General features: G+C 36.8%; 1 protein-coding gene across 1 annotated transcript; it reads right to left on the bottom strand.

Moving 5' to 3' along the window:
* Positions 1–1,508: 1,508 nt before the first annotated feature.
* LOC135630705 (CBS domain-containing protein CBSCBSPB3-like) lies at positions 1,509–13,658 on the bottom strand. Its single transcript, XM_065137847.1, has 14 exons — positions 13,333–13,658; positions 13,083–13,242; positions 12,853–12,985; positions 11,352–11,522; positions 8,992–9,070; positions 8,770–8,883; positions 8,568–8,634; positions 5,620–5,725; positions 5,491–5,549; positions 4,601–4,710; positions 4,391–4,518; positions 4,210–4,292; positions 3,872–3,961; positions 1,509–1,922 (listed from the first exon to the last, which is right to left on the bottom strand). The coding sequence occupies exons 1-14, from the start codon at positions 13,488–13,490 to the stop codon at positions 1,749–1,751; spliced, it is 1,632 nt and encodes a 543-aa protein (XP_064993919.1). The 5' UTR covers positions 13,491–13,658; the 3' UTR covers positions 1,509–1,748.
* Positions 13,659–14,424: the final 766 nt, after the last annotated feature.

The following is a 14,424-nucleotide window of genomic DNA, read 5'->3' as shown; positions in this document are numbered from 1 at the left end:
TTCCTGCTAAAGTTGGAGCAAGGTATCAGTCTTTTTGGGGAATCTATTTAGAAAGGCAACCGAAGCCCACATTGGAGGAGAAGCTCTATAGAATCCAAATCCAAGCTGCGCTGTGTGTAGAAGTGGATCCAAGAGAGATTCTCTTAATTTACGAGGAATGACAAACGAGTTTATACGATTAAGTTTTTGGGTAAAATTTTATGATCGTCAATTTTTTCTAGTTTCAATTTCACTCAATTGAGAAATCAAAACCATCCTCACTTGGAAATAGCTTCGAGGGCTTCCTCTTGAGTTGCTACACAGCCTAATTTCCTAGCACAGATTATGTCGAGAATTGGTAAATTCTTTAAAGTAGAATAGGTAAACCCTCTCTCAGTGAAGGGGCAAGTTAGCCTGCATGCGTGTGCTATTGAATCTTTGCTCTCTAATACCCCAGGAAATCCGGATCTTGGTTGGAGAGGCAGCTTACCTAAAAGTGTGATTTAGTGGGACACCGGACTTCTAGCTATGAAAGTTTTACGGCTCCTATAGCCCCACAATCGGTTTTAGTAGCTATGAAACTGTCTTCTCCTCTCTTCCTATCTACTCATCCGCATCAAGTTCTTAGGGCTAAGAGGTCCTTTTTTTTTTTTATAAGCAAAGCAAAGGGTCTAGAATAAACAATTAAGATAATTCATCATAAAACTTTTATTTTATTAGTATATAATCGTAATTAGAATATAATTATATTCATAATATATCTTTTTTAATTAAATAAGATCATATATATAAAAAATCTAATTTGATCATAAGGTGATATCTTTATTAAGGTGTATCCAAAGTAAAGATACTTCTATAAAAGCACATGTTGGAGACAGCTATAGCTTCTGGAAGAGCGGAGAGTGGCGGGTCGTTTGCTAAGGTGTTCCTCTCGATGGTGGCAAACACTCTCGACTGTGGTTGTATAGGAATGAATGCGAGGCCACCGCATAGGGTCCCTTGTTTGGGTTTCTTTACCCAAACAAGGGACACTATGCGGTCTTGATTGGGTTTCTTTACCCCTTCCCTTTGAGGCCACCAGCTAATTCTGATTAATACAAGTTCCTTCCTTTTTCTTAGAAAAAGAAAAGCTCTAGTTACCTGAAACTAGTAGAAAGTTCTTGCCAGTCTCTGCCACTGCAATTTTAACACCACGGAATAAAGATGGAAATCCACTTGCTTGTGTATGATTGCATAAAGCAGGCCATGAATGATTTAGCAAATCTAAGAATGAGCATTGACAGAAGCACATCAGATGCACCATAAGATTGTTTGTAAAAGGAGGGCAATTGAATTAGTGTGATATCACCACTTTCACCTTCAACTTAATGGCAGCTCAAAATTTTGATCCTACTGGATTATAAACCTTCTTGAGAACAATTCCCCAAATCAATTATAGAAGCTTTTAGTACTGAGAATGTAGAAACTGAGAGTCCGATACGAAAGACAAGCACATCGATACATGAATCATTTAAAACATGTAAAAAACATAGTGAAGGAAGCTGCAGATATTTCATGCAGACATTATCTTATTTCATATACTCAATTAGCATGACCCCTGTAAATTCTTCTACTGGGGTATATTCAAAACTGGATGGAAATTTCTTCGAGGTTGTGGTGACTATATGATCATGCTCAGGTTCGTGTAACCTAAGTGTACAATCATTAAAGGATCTCTGGAGCTTGTTCTTTTCAAGCCTCTCAAGTAATTCTTCTAGCTTTCAGTTGAATCACACGTTGGATCGTTTCAAGTAAACCATAATTCCAATGCTGGCCAGTACCACAGTTCCTGTCAAAATCCCAGCCTGGAGAGATATCAATCCACTCCTTTGGACCTCCGAAAGATCTGATGGTCTTGCAGCTTCCTTCTTGGTTTCTGACTCATCAATATGCAGCCTTAGAACCTGAAACAAGCAAACAATAAGGGTCAACTATATGAAAACATCCTGTCCAGGTGACCAGAAACAACATATCCGTCAAGTGTTGCACTACTTATCATAAGGACAAAAGTGTACATCTGCACCAAATCTCATCATATCTTGGCATTAGTAGGTTACATCAAGATTGTGGCACAATGAAACAAAGTTTCTTGTGTTTTGGCAGGAATATGAAGACTGCAATATTTCTTGCTTGAATCTAATTAACTTATTGCACAACTTCATTTGAAGGTTGCCTCATATACAAAGGTTATTCATCTCTGCTGCTGAAACGAAATCATCTAAGCAAAGTAGTTAAACAAAGACCAATATATCCATATAATAAAGATTAACTTAATCCACAAAAAATCCTGAATTAACCCTTTGATCATAAATGGAAAGTGCTCAATTGGAACATGAAAACGTGACTGAATTGGTTGTAGATACTCTTTGGGACGCTATATATTTCAAAAGAATATTTGGTTGCCCACAAGGTTTTTCAACTCCTATGATAGCAATGTTAAGTCTTTGGTTCACAGAATGAAGAAATCACATCACCACAAGATCCAAAAATCTGTAAACTCATTCATAGCCCAGTTTGAAAATTTTACTGAGATTCAACTCTATTAAAAACTGGACATTCTTGTAAATGAATTTCCTAGGAACATTCACAGCTAGCTGTTCGGGGCCCTAACCAACATCCTTCCCACACAACATTTTGAGTTGATAGTCAGCCATGTACCATAAAGACTCGTTGCCATAGTTCAACTCACGGTTCTTGAACCAAGATCTGACTGTTTGATCTTCTTTGAGAGCAGCAACTTAATATACATTATTTTAATAGAAAGTCAAAAATGCATTCACACGTAAGCATAATGGAAAAATTGCCATAATTCACAAAAGTAAGAAAATATGGGGAAAAAAAGTGGCTTTAGCATACAGATGAAGCTACACCTCATAAATGCTAAACAAGGTCTACATGCATACAAACTCTCTATGCCATAAAAGGAAGCCTCTATATTAAAAGAACTAAATGGAAGGATAACTAAAATTTATCTCTAACACCAAACCCAGAAAAGGATCTATAGATGCAAAAAATCAATTTCTCTTCAAAGGAACAGATGTGTGGTTGAACTAATAAATAACAGGTACAATGGGAAGCAGAGAAAGTCCCCTACTATTTAGGTCAGCAACATGGATCCTTTCCCACCATTTAGGTCTCTTAGTAAACATCACTAGTCAAAGTCAATTATACCCACAAATTTTCTAGTTGCTCATAATGTCCTCTATATCCATTGACAAATCTGCCTAGCTGCATTGTCACACAGGGAATGCATATAGTAATAAACAATATCACTAGACACTTCTTAGAGGTGTTTGCCCAAAGGGCTTGCTCATGCTATTTATGCATGATACTATGCCAATGTTAATTTTGCCGGAGTCTTAAACACACTGCTTGTTTAGTGAGTTGCCATAATAGCTCAGCTTCTTAGAGATGTTTGCCCAAAGGGTTTGCTCATGCTATTTAAGCATGACGCTATGCCAATGTTAATTTTGCTTGCGAGTCTTAAACACACTGCTTGGTTAGTGAGTTGCCATAATAACTCGGCTTCATAGCCAATATGATCAAAAGACCAATAGACTCTTTTAAAATGTATTAGATTATAGAAATCCTAATAGGCTTGTATTATAAAGCTGATTTTTTTTAATCAATGCACGAGAATTAATCAGTATGAAGCTACCAACTCTACCCCAGCATCTACACGTGCTATAATTTCACCTGCCAAACAGAAGAAATATGTTGTGCCACCATAAAATCAGTCCAAATTGATATTTCCATATGATTGGGTATAATTTACTGCACCAACACGTTCTTCCATATGATACATAGATGATCAGATGCTTGAACTAAAGAAGATAAAAGAGAAAAAAGGCACCTTCCATCCTGCTGATCTTGCATGATTTACAGCTCCAACAACATCATTATCTGTAATCAGAAGAACCCTGTCACCTTCATCATCTTCATACTGCACAAGACAACAGTTACGGTTGGTCCCTGGTAGCTATACCACACTACACACATGTCTGCATGCTCATCCAAGCACACACAACACAAAATACAACCCGACATATTTTATATGCATTATATACATGCACATAAATGCATGTGTATATGTGTGCACACACAAATTCATGCCTACATGCATGCATGCATACATCCATGCATCCATCTGTTACTCCATGAACACAGATATATACCGAATTATTATCTCACCAAAAGCTGAAGTTTGTCACAGTCACTAGCAAGCCCCATTCTCTGCCTTACAGCAGCTTCCAGCTCATCTAGAACCTCAGTACCTGCAAAAAAACAGCTCACATGTATGTGTACTGGCAATACACACTAGGTAATAGTTAACGGAAGTTCTGACATTAAGAACATGATTCTTGTGTCATACCACAATTAAATCTGTGTACGCGTCCCTTTCGGTCCTTAAATTTGAAAACAAATGAGTTTCCAACAAGAGGGGGATACATGTACTTCCCAGTTTCAGCATACTCTGATGTCATCAATGCTGACAATTCACTGCAAACAAGATATTGAATGCTCAGCGAGATGAGGTTTTGTTACTTAGCAAAACACAACAGGAAAAAGATACAATAAATACCTATGTGTATCAAACTCCTCATCCGCCGGCTCCAAAGCAAGGGCAGAATCCCAAAACTTTTGCATCATCGTACTTGCCATGTCATTTACAGTGTCAGCACCCCCTTCAACCTTCAAGAAATTATAATGCATTAAGGAAAGGCATAATTGTAATATAAACTCTGCATAAACTAGAAATATAGGTCTAGTATCATATTCCATGAAATATAATTACCAAACAGAAAACAGTCTGAAAGCAGTATCTGGGTCAGATTTGGTAGGCCTTAGATTTTATTGAAGTGTGACCTTTTCACTATAGCTTCATGTAATAAGTACCAAATTCTGAACTATAATCAGTTTTAGTGATTGGTAGAGACTCCACTAATGAGCTGACGAGAATGTATACAAAGATGCATGATCCTTTTGATAAGCTATATGGTTAAAGTTTGTTTATCTTAAACAAATCAACATGAATAATACAGTCAACACACACACACACAATGACAAGGGCATAAACAGAAGTGAATTGTGAGACCACATAATAGTTATGTAACAAGTTATAAATTAATAACAAAAAATCATACCAAGCCTCTTGTGTTTCTGACCTGCAATATATTATTCATTTCTGAACTAGATTAATATGTGTGCAAGATATGAAGAAGCTCCAGGAGTTTGATCAGATAGAAAAAATTGTGATAGTAAGTATGAGATACTAAATTTTGATTAAAGATACCAACACATAGTGCCAGTTTGGCATAATTCTAAAATGAAGATTGAATGTGGTAAATGGCATAACATAGTACAAAAAAAAACAGAAAACATTTTCTATGTTGCTTGATATATACTGACATATTTCAGCAAAAACCTATGGAATTAAACAAATTGCTAAAAGCAAAAGCATATGACTATTACCATGGAAATCGCTGCATGTGTTAGTTGCAGAACGTCCAAACAAGCAACAATGTGTCCATCTGTTTCTAAAAATGTGTCAGAGAACCAAAACAAAGAGGTTCACATCCATGACAATAAATGACTGATTACCTCTGTCTAGCACTGGAAGATGCAGGAATTTCCCATCGTGCATAATATGCAAGGCATCAAGAATTGGTGTGTCCAGTGTGGCAGATTCAGGGTCTGCAGTCATTACCTTCAAAAGGAGCGTCAAACAGTAACTAATTGAAAGAACTCATGAGAAAGGCATTCCAAAAGCTATGCAAAATTCAGCAGCATAAGAAGGAAGATTTGAAACATCAAACAAGAATAGACAAATATAGAAATGAATCAACTCTCATGATAAGAAGTTGCTCACACACACACACATGTGTGTGTGTGTGTGTGTACACACACACTATTGAAGGAGGTATATAGGTGCTACATGCAAAGAATGCACTAAACTGGGGAGTTCTGACTAAACCTTCTGTTGTCTTCACCTATTGACAACAAATTCTTAAACAAAATTATTTCAAATTTCTTAACAAGCCACTTAAAGGTTTTCTATGGACATGTACAAACCACTCGACTATCATTCTTCATTTTATCCATTAATTGATGTAACTGAGACTTACCAAGAATACAATCATGCTTCACATCCTCTGCCTAGCTACCCTTATGTTACATACTTACCAAGAGATCCTGAAAATTCCATGTAAGAATTCCATTTGGCAGCAGAATACACTAAATGTACCTCCACTTAAGTTATCATGTGTTTGCTCTATGAGCAGCATACTCTTAAATCTCTTAAATTTAACAAATAAAGGAATCAAATAAAAAAGCAATCATGTTCTGTACTTCTTGATGATTTATTTCAACCATGGTTTTATTTATTAATGTGATATTTCTAAAGTTGCACCATGTATATCAGCACCATGTATATTCTATCCTGTTCCCAATCACTTGGTGATACAATTGTCTTCATAATTCACCATTGAAATTTCTTCATTGATTAAAACAATATTATTAACACATAAATCACCATCAAACTTCATCCATGACTAGTACTAACAGATATGGACTCAAGGCTAGCCCTAAAAAGCAAGGTCTGCTGCAGTATACTGCCCAGTATAAGCGATACATTCCGGTCCGACAATGGACCGGTACACGGACCATCCTGTACCAATGATCTACGTTATATGATCCCGTAACGCCTGATATAGGGTCTATACCAGTCAGAACAATCAAAATCCAATCATTACCAGCCTTTATCGGTTGATAACAGTTGGATTTCAATCGATACCGATCAAGGGCCAAGATTGATTTGATTCAAACGGTCCATTTAACCGTTTGAGCCAGTAGAAAGTTAAACCCTTTCTATCCCCTCAGTCTCTCCCTTTTCACTCTAACTTATCTACTCTCTCAATCATATTCTCACTCACATATTTCTCTCATTATCTTATTTGCACTCTCTTTAACTCCACAAAACTGCAATTTGTGGATTGGATCAAACTTGAGAGGCTAATTAGGGAGGATTAACACCTATGTTAGAAGAAGAATTATCTAACTTTAGATTATTCTCTTAAACTCCACAAAGTTAGAGTAAGAACTCGTAAGATTAACACTTGCGATTTGTTCTTGAAAGCCCGAAAAAAATATATGCCACTATTCTTTCCTAATTTAGATTAATTTTACTAAATGTATACTAATTTATATTTATTTCCTACCAAAAAAACCCTAATCTTTTTTTTATTTTTAAAATTTTTTGGAGTTATTTTTTGTTATTTTCCTGTGTTGTTGGCATGCCTTGCTGTGCCGACATGTGGTATACTGGCATGGGACAGTATATACTATACCACCAACCGGTCGGTACACCGATCTAGGCCAGTAAGGCAAACCCTACTAAAAAGTGTATCAGTTGAAATTCAGAACTCAGTTAAATCAATCTCATTGTCCTGTCAGTAATAATGCTCCATTACATCCTTAGTTAATGGCAATATACATATCAAACAGTCCTCTTCGGAAACCTCCATTCTCTAAGAACATTGTCATGTTTTTCTGTCAGTAAAGGTCATGTGTATCCTTTCACTAAAACTTTCATTATCCAGATCTTTCTAGTTTCTAACTCAAGGAACACCTGATATCACATTAGTTGTTAATTGTGCAATATCTCACTCAAACTTCAGTATGCATAGCAGGAGGTGAGAAATGTTCTACACCTAGTATCTCTTAATAATTCTACTCTTCTGCTGGTGGTGGCAGCATGCAAGTGAGCAGGTGGCATGATAGAAATGATCCATCAATGCAAAATTAGGTGTATTGTAAGCTATACAAAGACCAGGAGACAGTTCTCCAAAGTGAAACAGAAAGGAAATGCAGAATGAAAGATTTTATGGTGCTTCTACACACCAAGCAGAGCATAATCTCATTCAATGCTTTAGAGCTCAGCATCATGCATCACAGGTAAATCCAGTTGAACAGAACTTCAACCAGAAATGCTCCTTGAAAAGTTAACTTGTTGCTTCAACTGTAAAAAGAAGCACTATCCCCCCTTAATAGCACCAACAAAACCAATATGATCACTTTATAAGGTAAATCAAGAAACATCAGGTGTTGTTCTTATCAGAAGGAAACAAGGTTGTACAATGACACTAAAAAAGTTGAAAACATTAAAGAAGTTGCTGTGATGAATGCAGATAACGTAAAAGAAACCACTTCAAAACCTATAGGCATTGTGACAAATCATTAGAGAAGCAAAACCAGGATGGCCCATGAGAAAATCCATGATGAAAGCCAAGATAACAAAATGTAAGGATACAACAATTGTGAAACATGGTTGGATCCCAAATGTAAAGAATAAAACTAAATACAAAAGTTTAGAATAAAACAAGACAAGATTGGTTTTGGTGGCCTGATATGACCTCGAAAGAGACATTTAAGGAAATTGAGGTGTATGTGCTTTTAGGATTTAAAGCTTATAAATATTATCAAGTACCATAATGATTAAACATTTTAAGGAGCAGAAAGTTTTCCAGAATTGAGTTTTAGCATGAAGGTACCTTTTCCACAAGAGTTAATTCAGGTGAAAGATTTTGAGCAACTACTCGCATAAGCACATCCTTTGAGCTGCAACATATTGCATTTAGTGATTAAACAACTACTATCGAGTGATAACCATCAAATACTAAAGTGAATGGAGAAAAAACATCATTTAAGCAAATAAGAAAGAAAAACTTGAACAATCCTGAATGAACAACACACGTCAAAATCCCATGAAGCCTGCTTCCTGTCATGATAATGACTGAGTTAACTCGAAAGTCATGCATCTTTTTTGTGGCAACATAGACAGGATCAGAAGGAGATACTACTGCAACTCTGCAAATAGGTAGAAGGCTTGTATATTAACTGCATATTTATGAGGAAAAATTAAAAACTAACAGATACTTCAGGTAACATAAATTTCTAGATGATATCCAGTCATACTTTGTGTGCTCCGTCACTAAAGTTGACAAAGTTGGCTTGAACATCCGATCTCGGAGAGTCTCAATGAAAGCATAAGGCGCTGCATCCAGGAACATGTACATATCATAAATACCTTAAAAAGTAGAGAGCATTTAATTAAGCAAAGTTATATGAAAGCAAAATTCTTTTTCTGCTTAAAAAGTATATGACAAATGATTGTTCGCAATAAGGTTGTCAAAAGGCACAGGCAATCCTATAAAGTGATCCCTATGTAGACTCCTGAAGTACAACATGATAAAAACAAATGAATCACTACTTAATATATTCCTACAGCATAAACTATCTTTTCTAAAATAAAGATTCACAGCTCAACAAAAGCTCATAATGTTTAACACAAGATGCAGCGTAAGTGCTAATAATGTGCAATTTTGAAAGGTTTGAAGTGTTAAATTTTGACAAATTTGTATAAAGCATAAACCCCCTGAATTTTTCCTTATTATATGGAAAACCCCTCAACACTTGCATTTTTATATCTCACCCCTAAAAGAACCCAAAAGGAGAGGTGAACCGCCTGCCCTTTCTGACAGAGTCAGACACTAAGTGCAGATCTATTCCATTATATTAAAGCAAACCAAGAGGCAAATGTCACAATTGCCAATATAGTGACAAGTCAAATAGGACAAGACTGCTTGCAATTTCCCAAAGTCCTCAACTATGGCATCTCCCCAAACTCCCTTGCTAACACTTCACTCCAATCCAACCTTCCATCTCCACAATCTAGGCATCAGTCTCAATAATTGAAATGCCATCCTATCTACACAGTGACGCTCAATGATCTAGTGATGCCTAATCTGGTTGGTACAATGAAGCAGAATCCTTCATTTCGGAGATGGCAATGAACATCTTACGTAATACAACATGTTGTGTATTTCACCTACCTAGATTGTCCAAAAAATAAGAGATAAACAAACAAAAAAAGTAAAAGATAGGGATTTTGAGCTTGATAAAAGATTGTATGAAAAAGAAGTCAATTCCAATCAATTCTTTTGTAAAAAAGGAAGCATCATTCAAAAGGGAAGTACGTCAAACAAATTTGAAAGGACATCATCCAAAAGATTTGACTTAAGGAATAGGATTTCTTGAATGTATTTTCCATTTTTTGGTTCCCCTTTTTCTTTTTATACTTGGGGAGTCTAATGAAGGGAAAAGGATTGGTATCAAGGAAACAAGGATGACAAGGACATCATTGAACGAAAGAAAATTTCCCTTTCCCACACTACTGTGTACAAGTGAAGTGTCGTTAATTTCTTTCCCTTGGAGTGCGTTTAAAGTTTTAAACAACATGGTATGAGTCCAATGTAACTATTCATTTCTTGGCTTCTTGTCCTCTCCTGTCATGCCTAATCTATATCCTTTGTCATTTAAATTAGCCTTAAAGCTTTGGAAACTTTGGAAACCTATATTACAGTCCACTGTCCAAACCTTATATATCTTTATGTAATTTTATGTCTTATTTGGATCCAATCACTAATCTGGATCTAAATGTTTTAAATGCATCCTTACATAAGTTTAGCAAATTTTATGTATATTGCGATGTCAAAAGTGCTTACCTTCACACTAGTAGATACCCAAGTCAGAAGAAGAAAGCAAGGAGAAGATGTTCCAACAGTTTCCAGATAATGTAGATCATGTTCAACAAAATTAATCTAAATTTGACTTGACAAAATAGGGGTTACAATCAGTGTTACATGGACTCTCATATCCAACTCCATTAAATGTGTTGGACGCATGTCCACATCAAAGACTTACCAGAGTCTTCAATTGTATCGATCCAAAATCAAACTACACAGCAATGTTAGAAACAGATTGTTATAATTCCAAGTCTTCTTATAAACATAAATTCCAATGTTTTGTATTCTCATGATGTTTCAAGTTTCAATATATTTCTATATCTTTATTTTGTCTCATCAAATTGGACACTGTCATATGCATCTGTGATTACAATCCTCGTAATGCAATACTAGCTAAACCCCAAATGTGATCCATATTATACATCATATGTATTCTAAAATATGCAAAATATATTTAAATCCTAAGGAAGTTCCATTTGACGTTCTACTCACAAGGCTACAAACACCTTTATGGTTAGTCTATCAATTCAATGAACTAAAACTGATATGAATCTGAAATGATATCTTGAGGACATCAACTTTATCATTTCATCCATCCTTTAAGATTTTCAAGTCAACATGTCTTATATTGAATGGCATGTGGTGTGGGTCATGGGTCTTATACACATGCACGCTGCATACATGACACAATAACTAAGGTGCCTAATCTACTGAGAACTAATACATTACAACTTCAATAAGTCTTTCAACCTGAAAAGTTGCTTCCCCATTGACGTTCTACTCCCTCAACTGCAGCTGCAATAGCGCCGCCATGCTCTGCAGCCTTCTCCATTCTTGACATAGCATCATACAAGCACTTCGTGATATCCAGCATTGCAATAACTTCACCATTTTCTACAACAGGAAGGTGTCTAAATTTTCCTGTAAAGAAATGAAAGAAAACCCAGGTCAACCCAGAATAGATATGTAGAAACAATACAATGTTTAAGAATAAGATTGGAGAGACACTAATCATGCATATGATATTAAGAAACCAGAGATATAAATATGACCATGCTAGGAAAAAGTACCTTATCGGACTAGTAAACAACGGTTGGTACCATACTGGTACCAATTAGAACTCACCAAGAAAATATTGAAAGAAAAAGTTTGATGTTGATATTTGGTCCACAATAGCAGAATACAGTGCCCAGTCATACCAATACAGTACAACTGATATATACCACAAAATTTCAAACCATGGTATATTGCTCAATCATATAGAAAATTTAAAGATTAAGCTTTTACAACAACAGAGAAGTTAAGAACATATGAAATTGAATAAAGCGGTATCACAGGAACACATCAAACAAGGATGATGAGAAACCTCAGATGTCCCACTGTGGAAGGTTGTGCCTATGTAAAAGGATGCCAATAGAAGGAAAGTATCTGCCCAATCAAGATTATTTTGCTTCATCCTTCTTTCCCAAGTCATAAGTCAATCACAGTAGAACGCAAGTGCAACAAATGATGGCAAACCAATATGGAAGAAATCTAATGTCATATTCCCCAGTGTAGATATTTAGTTACTATGTCAAAAGATCAAGTTAAACCTTTTTAGAGTACCACAGAATTAAATCCATCAACACATCATAATTACATTTAAAACAATATAAGATAGCAAACCTAGAAGAAAGATAGTGGGTACAAGAAATTTGATCCATATAGACTCATATAGCATTAACATAATTGATAGAAAAGCAAGCGATGCATGAATTTCAGAAAGAACAGGCACATTATGACCATTAAATCACACAAGGAATGTGATTTCTTACAAAATTTAAACTTCGAAAACTCTCCACATTGTAGTATGTTATGGTATTACTCACTCGTTGGACAAAAGAATGGGATTGGTAATTTTTTGCTATGCTATATACTTGAACTATTGCCCTGAGAGTCTGAGACTAAATATGTTCAGTAAAGGGAAGATACCATCATTCCACCACACTTTTCATTATTATTTTGTGCTCATCAGCTTTATGTAATGATTCAATTGTTCATCCTAGAAATTCATATTTCCGAAAGAAATGCTGTTAAACTAATGCATTATTCCAAAAGACATGATACGAGTTCTGCAATTTTTTTACTGTTTCGAAGAAGCAAAAAAGTACATGTCAATATAACAAGACACTCGAAGTGATCATCATCAGCAGCACCAAGTAGGATCAAATAGATGTAAAGCAACAATGCAATAACTCATGTACAAGCTGACCTTGGACCATCTTCTGCAACGCCTCAATTGCGAGAGTATCTGCCATTACATATAGTGGGTTCCTCGTCATGATCTTTGAAATAATCGTCTGCTCTGGCCTCAAACCCTCCGCTATAACCCTTGTGGCTATATCCTACCAAACCAAACACCAATCCCAAGAAGAACAGTTATTCTCGAACTCAAAGAACACATTCGAATCAAAATAATGAAAAGCTCAGCTTTGAAGCAACCTTATCTGTTACAATCCCTGAGAGAAGGCCAGTCGCATCCGTTAGCAGCACGGAGTCCACTCTTCGCGCAGTCATCCTCCGACACGCATCGGAGACAGTCGTGCCCTCGGGAATAGTCAAAGCTTTCGACAGCTTCAGCTTCTTCACCGTCCTCTCCCCACTGTTCCAACACCACAAGAATCAACCACGACAAGAACCATACAAAAGAACAAACTTGTACGAAAGGAAAGAAAGGATCAAGGAGTCTTACGAGGCTTGGGTAGGGGAAGTCGGCTTGGTGGCGTTCTCGCTGGTGGCGGCGGCAGCTGTGCCGCCGTTCTCCGACGGGACGGACTTCTTGACCGCCGCCGAGGGCCGGCGGGCGGCGACGCCGTTCCTTCTTGGCGGAGGGACGGCGTGGTTGCTCATCTCCGTCTACCAACCGAGCTAGGGTTTCAAACCGCGGAGATGACCGGATTCGAAATCCTCGATTACTCTTGTGCTTCGTGGGGGATCCAAGAAGGGCCGGAGAGGGGAGGAGGAGGAGGAGAAAGGTGTGGTTTTCGATTGGGGGCTCCCTCTGTCTCTCTCGCCGTGAGTTGCCTTTTCCGCGTTTATAGTTACATTAATAGAAACAAAGGTATGGATGATTTTACATAATAATCCTTCAAACTCATCATATTTTTGACACAAAATCTCGTTGTTTGTTGGACTTTTTTCAGTTTGGTACCCTACTTTCTCTGGAATATATAAATTAAACCATTAAAGTTCGGACGATAGGGACTAATGCGCACATATAAAGAAATTTACGGAGTGTGTTGTGTAATTTGACTAAATCTATCAGCGACCAATTTGAAATAGGAAGGGAAAAGGAATCCGTGAGAGCGTGAATCGGACGGGGAAGGATTGTTGGGCAATTACCGGCACAGCCATCGGTGCGTTGGGGGTCCCCTTTTGCTGTTCGGTGGGTCCACCGTCGCTGCTGTGGTGGCATTGGGACGAGGAGAGCGGTCTGAATTCTTCTGGGAGCGATCGTTCCGTGGCATCCACTCGGTCGCTTGCCCGTCCCGCTATATCGTTGCTAGTGGGATCCAGCCGGACCCACTCGTCATCAGCAATAATAAGACGGGTAGTTCAGGTGGGTAAGATGTTGTTTTGGTGGGTTGGGGGGTGGGGGAGCGGATCGTTTTCGATTTATATATATATATATATATATATATATATATTTTTTTTTTAACTATAAATATTTTTTATATTTATAAAAATAAAACATTTAATGCTTTTACAAAACTTTCTTCTTTCTTTTTACTTTTAATATTATAAAATTATTTTTTTAATCTTCTATAGAGATATAAAATTTTTT

The sequence above is a fragment of the Musa acuminata genome, chromosome BXJ3-2 (genome assembly GCF_036884655.1).
Source record: "Musa acuminata AAA Group cultivar baxijiao chromosome BXJ3-2, Cavendish_Baxijiao_AAA, whole genome shotgun sequence".
In the NCBI taxonomy this organism is placed as follows: Eukaryota; Viridiplantae; Streptophyta; class Magnoliopsida; order Zingiberales; family Musaceae; genus Musa; species Musa acuminata.
The sequence above is the reverse complement of the archived record's forward strand: the minus strand, read 5'-3'. Positions and strand labels throughout refer to the sequence as shown.

What these genes read in the sequence shown, in the direction of transcription:
- LOC135630705 (XM_065137847.1), bottom strand. Translation starts at nt 13,490, where the DNA reads ATGAGCAACCACGCCGTCCCTCCGCCAAGAAGGAACGGCGTCGCCGCC. An exon ending in TTAGTGACGGAGCACACAAA is followed by an intron (nt 8,884 to 8,991) that starts GTATGACTGGAT and finishes ACCTATTTGCAG; the next exon opens with AGTTGCAGTAGTATCTCCTT. An exon ending in AGGCTTCATGGGATTTTGAC is followed by an intron (nt 8,635 to 8,769) that starts GTGTGTTGTTCA and finishes AATATGTTGCAG; the next exon opens with CTCAAAGGATGTGCTTATGC.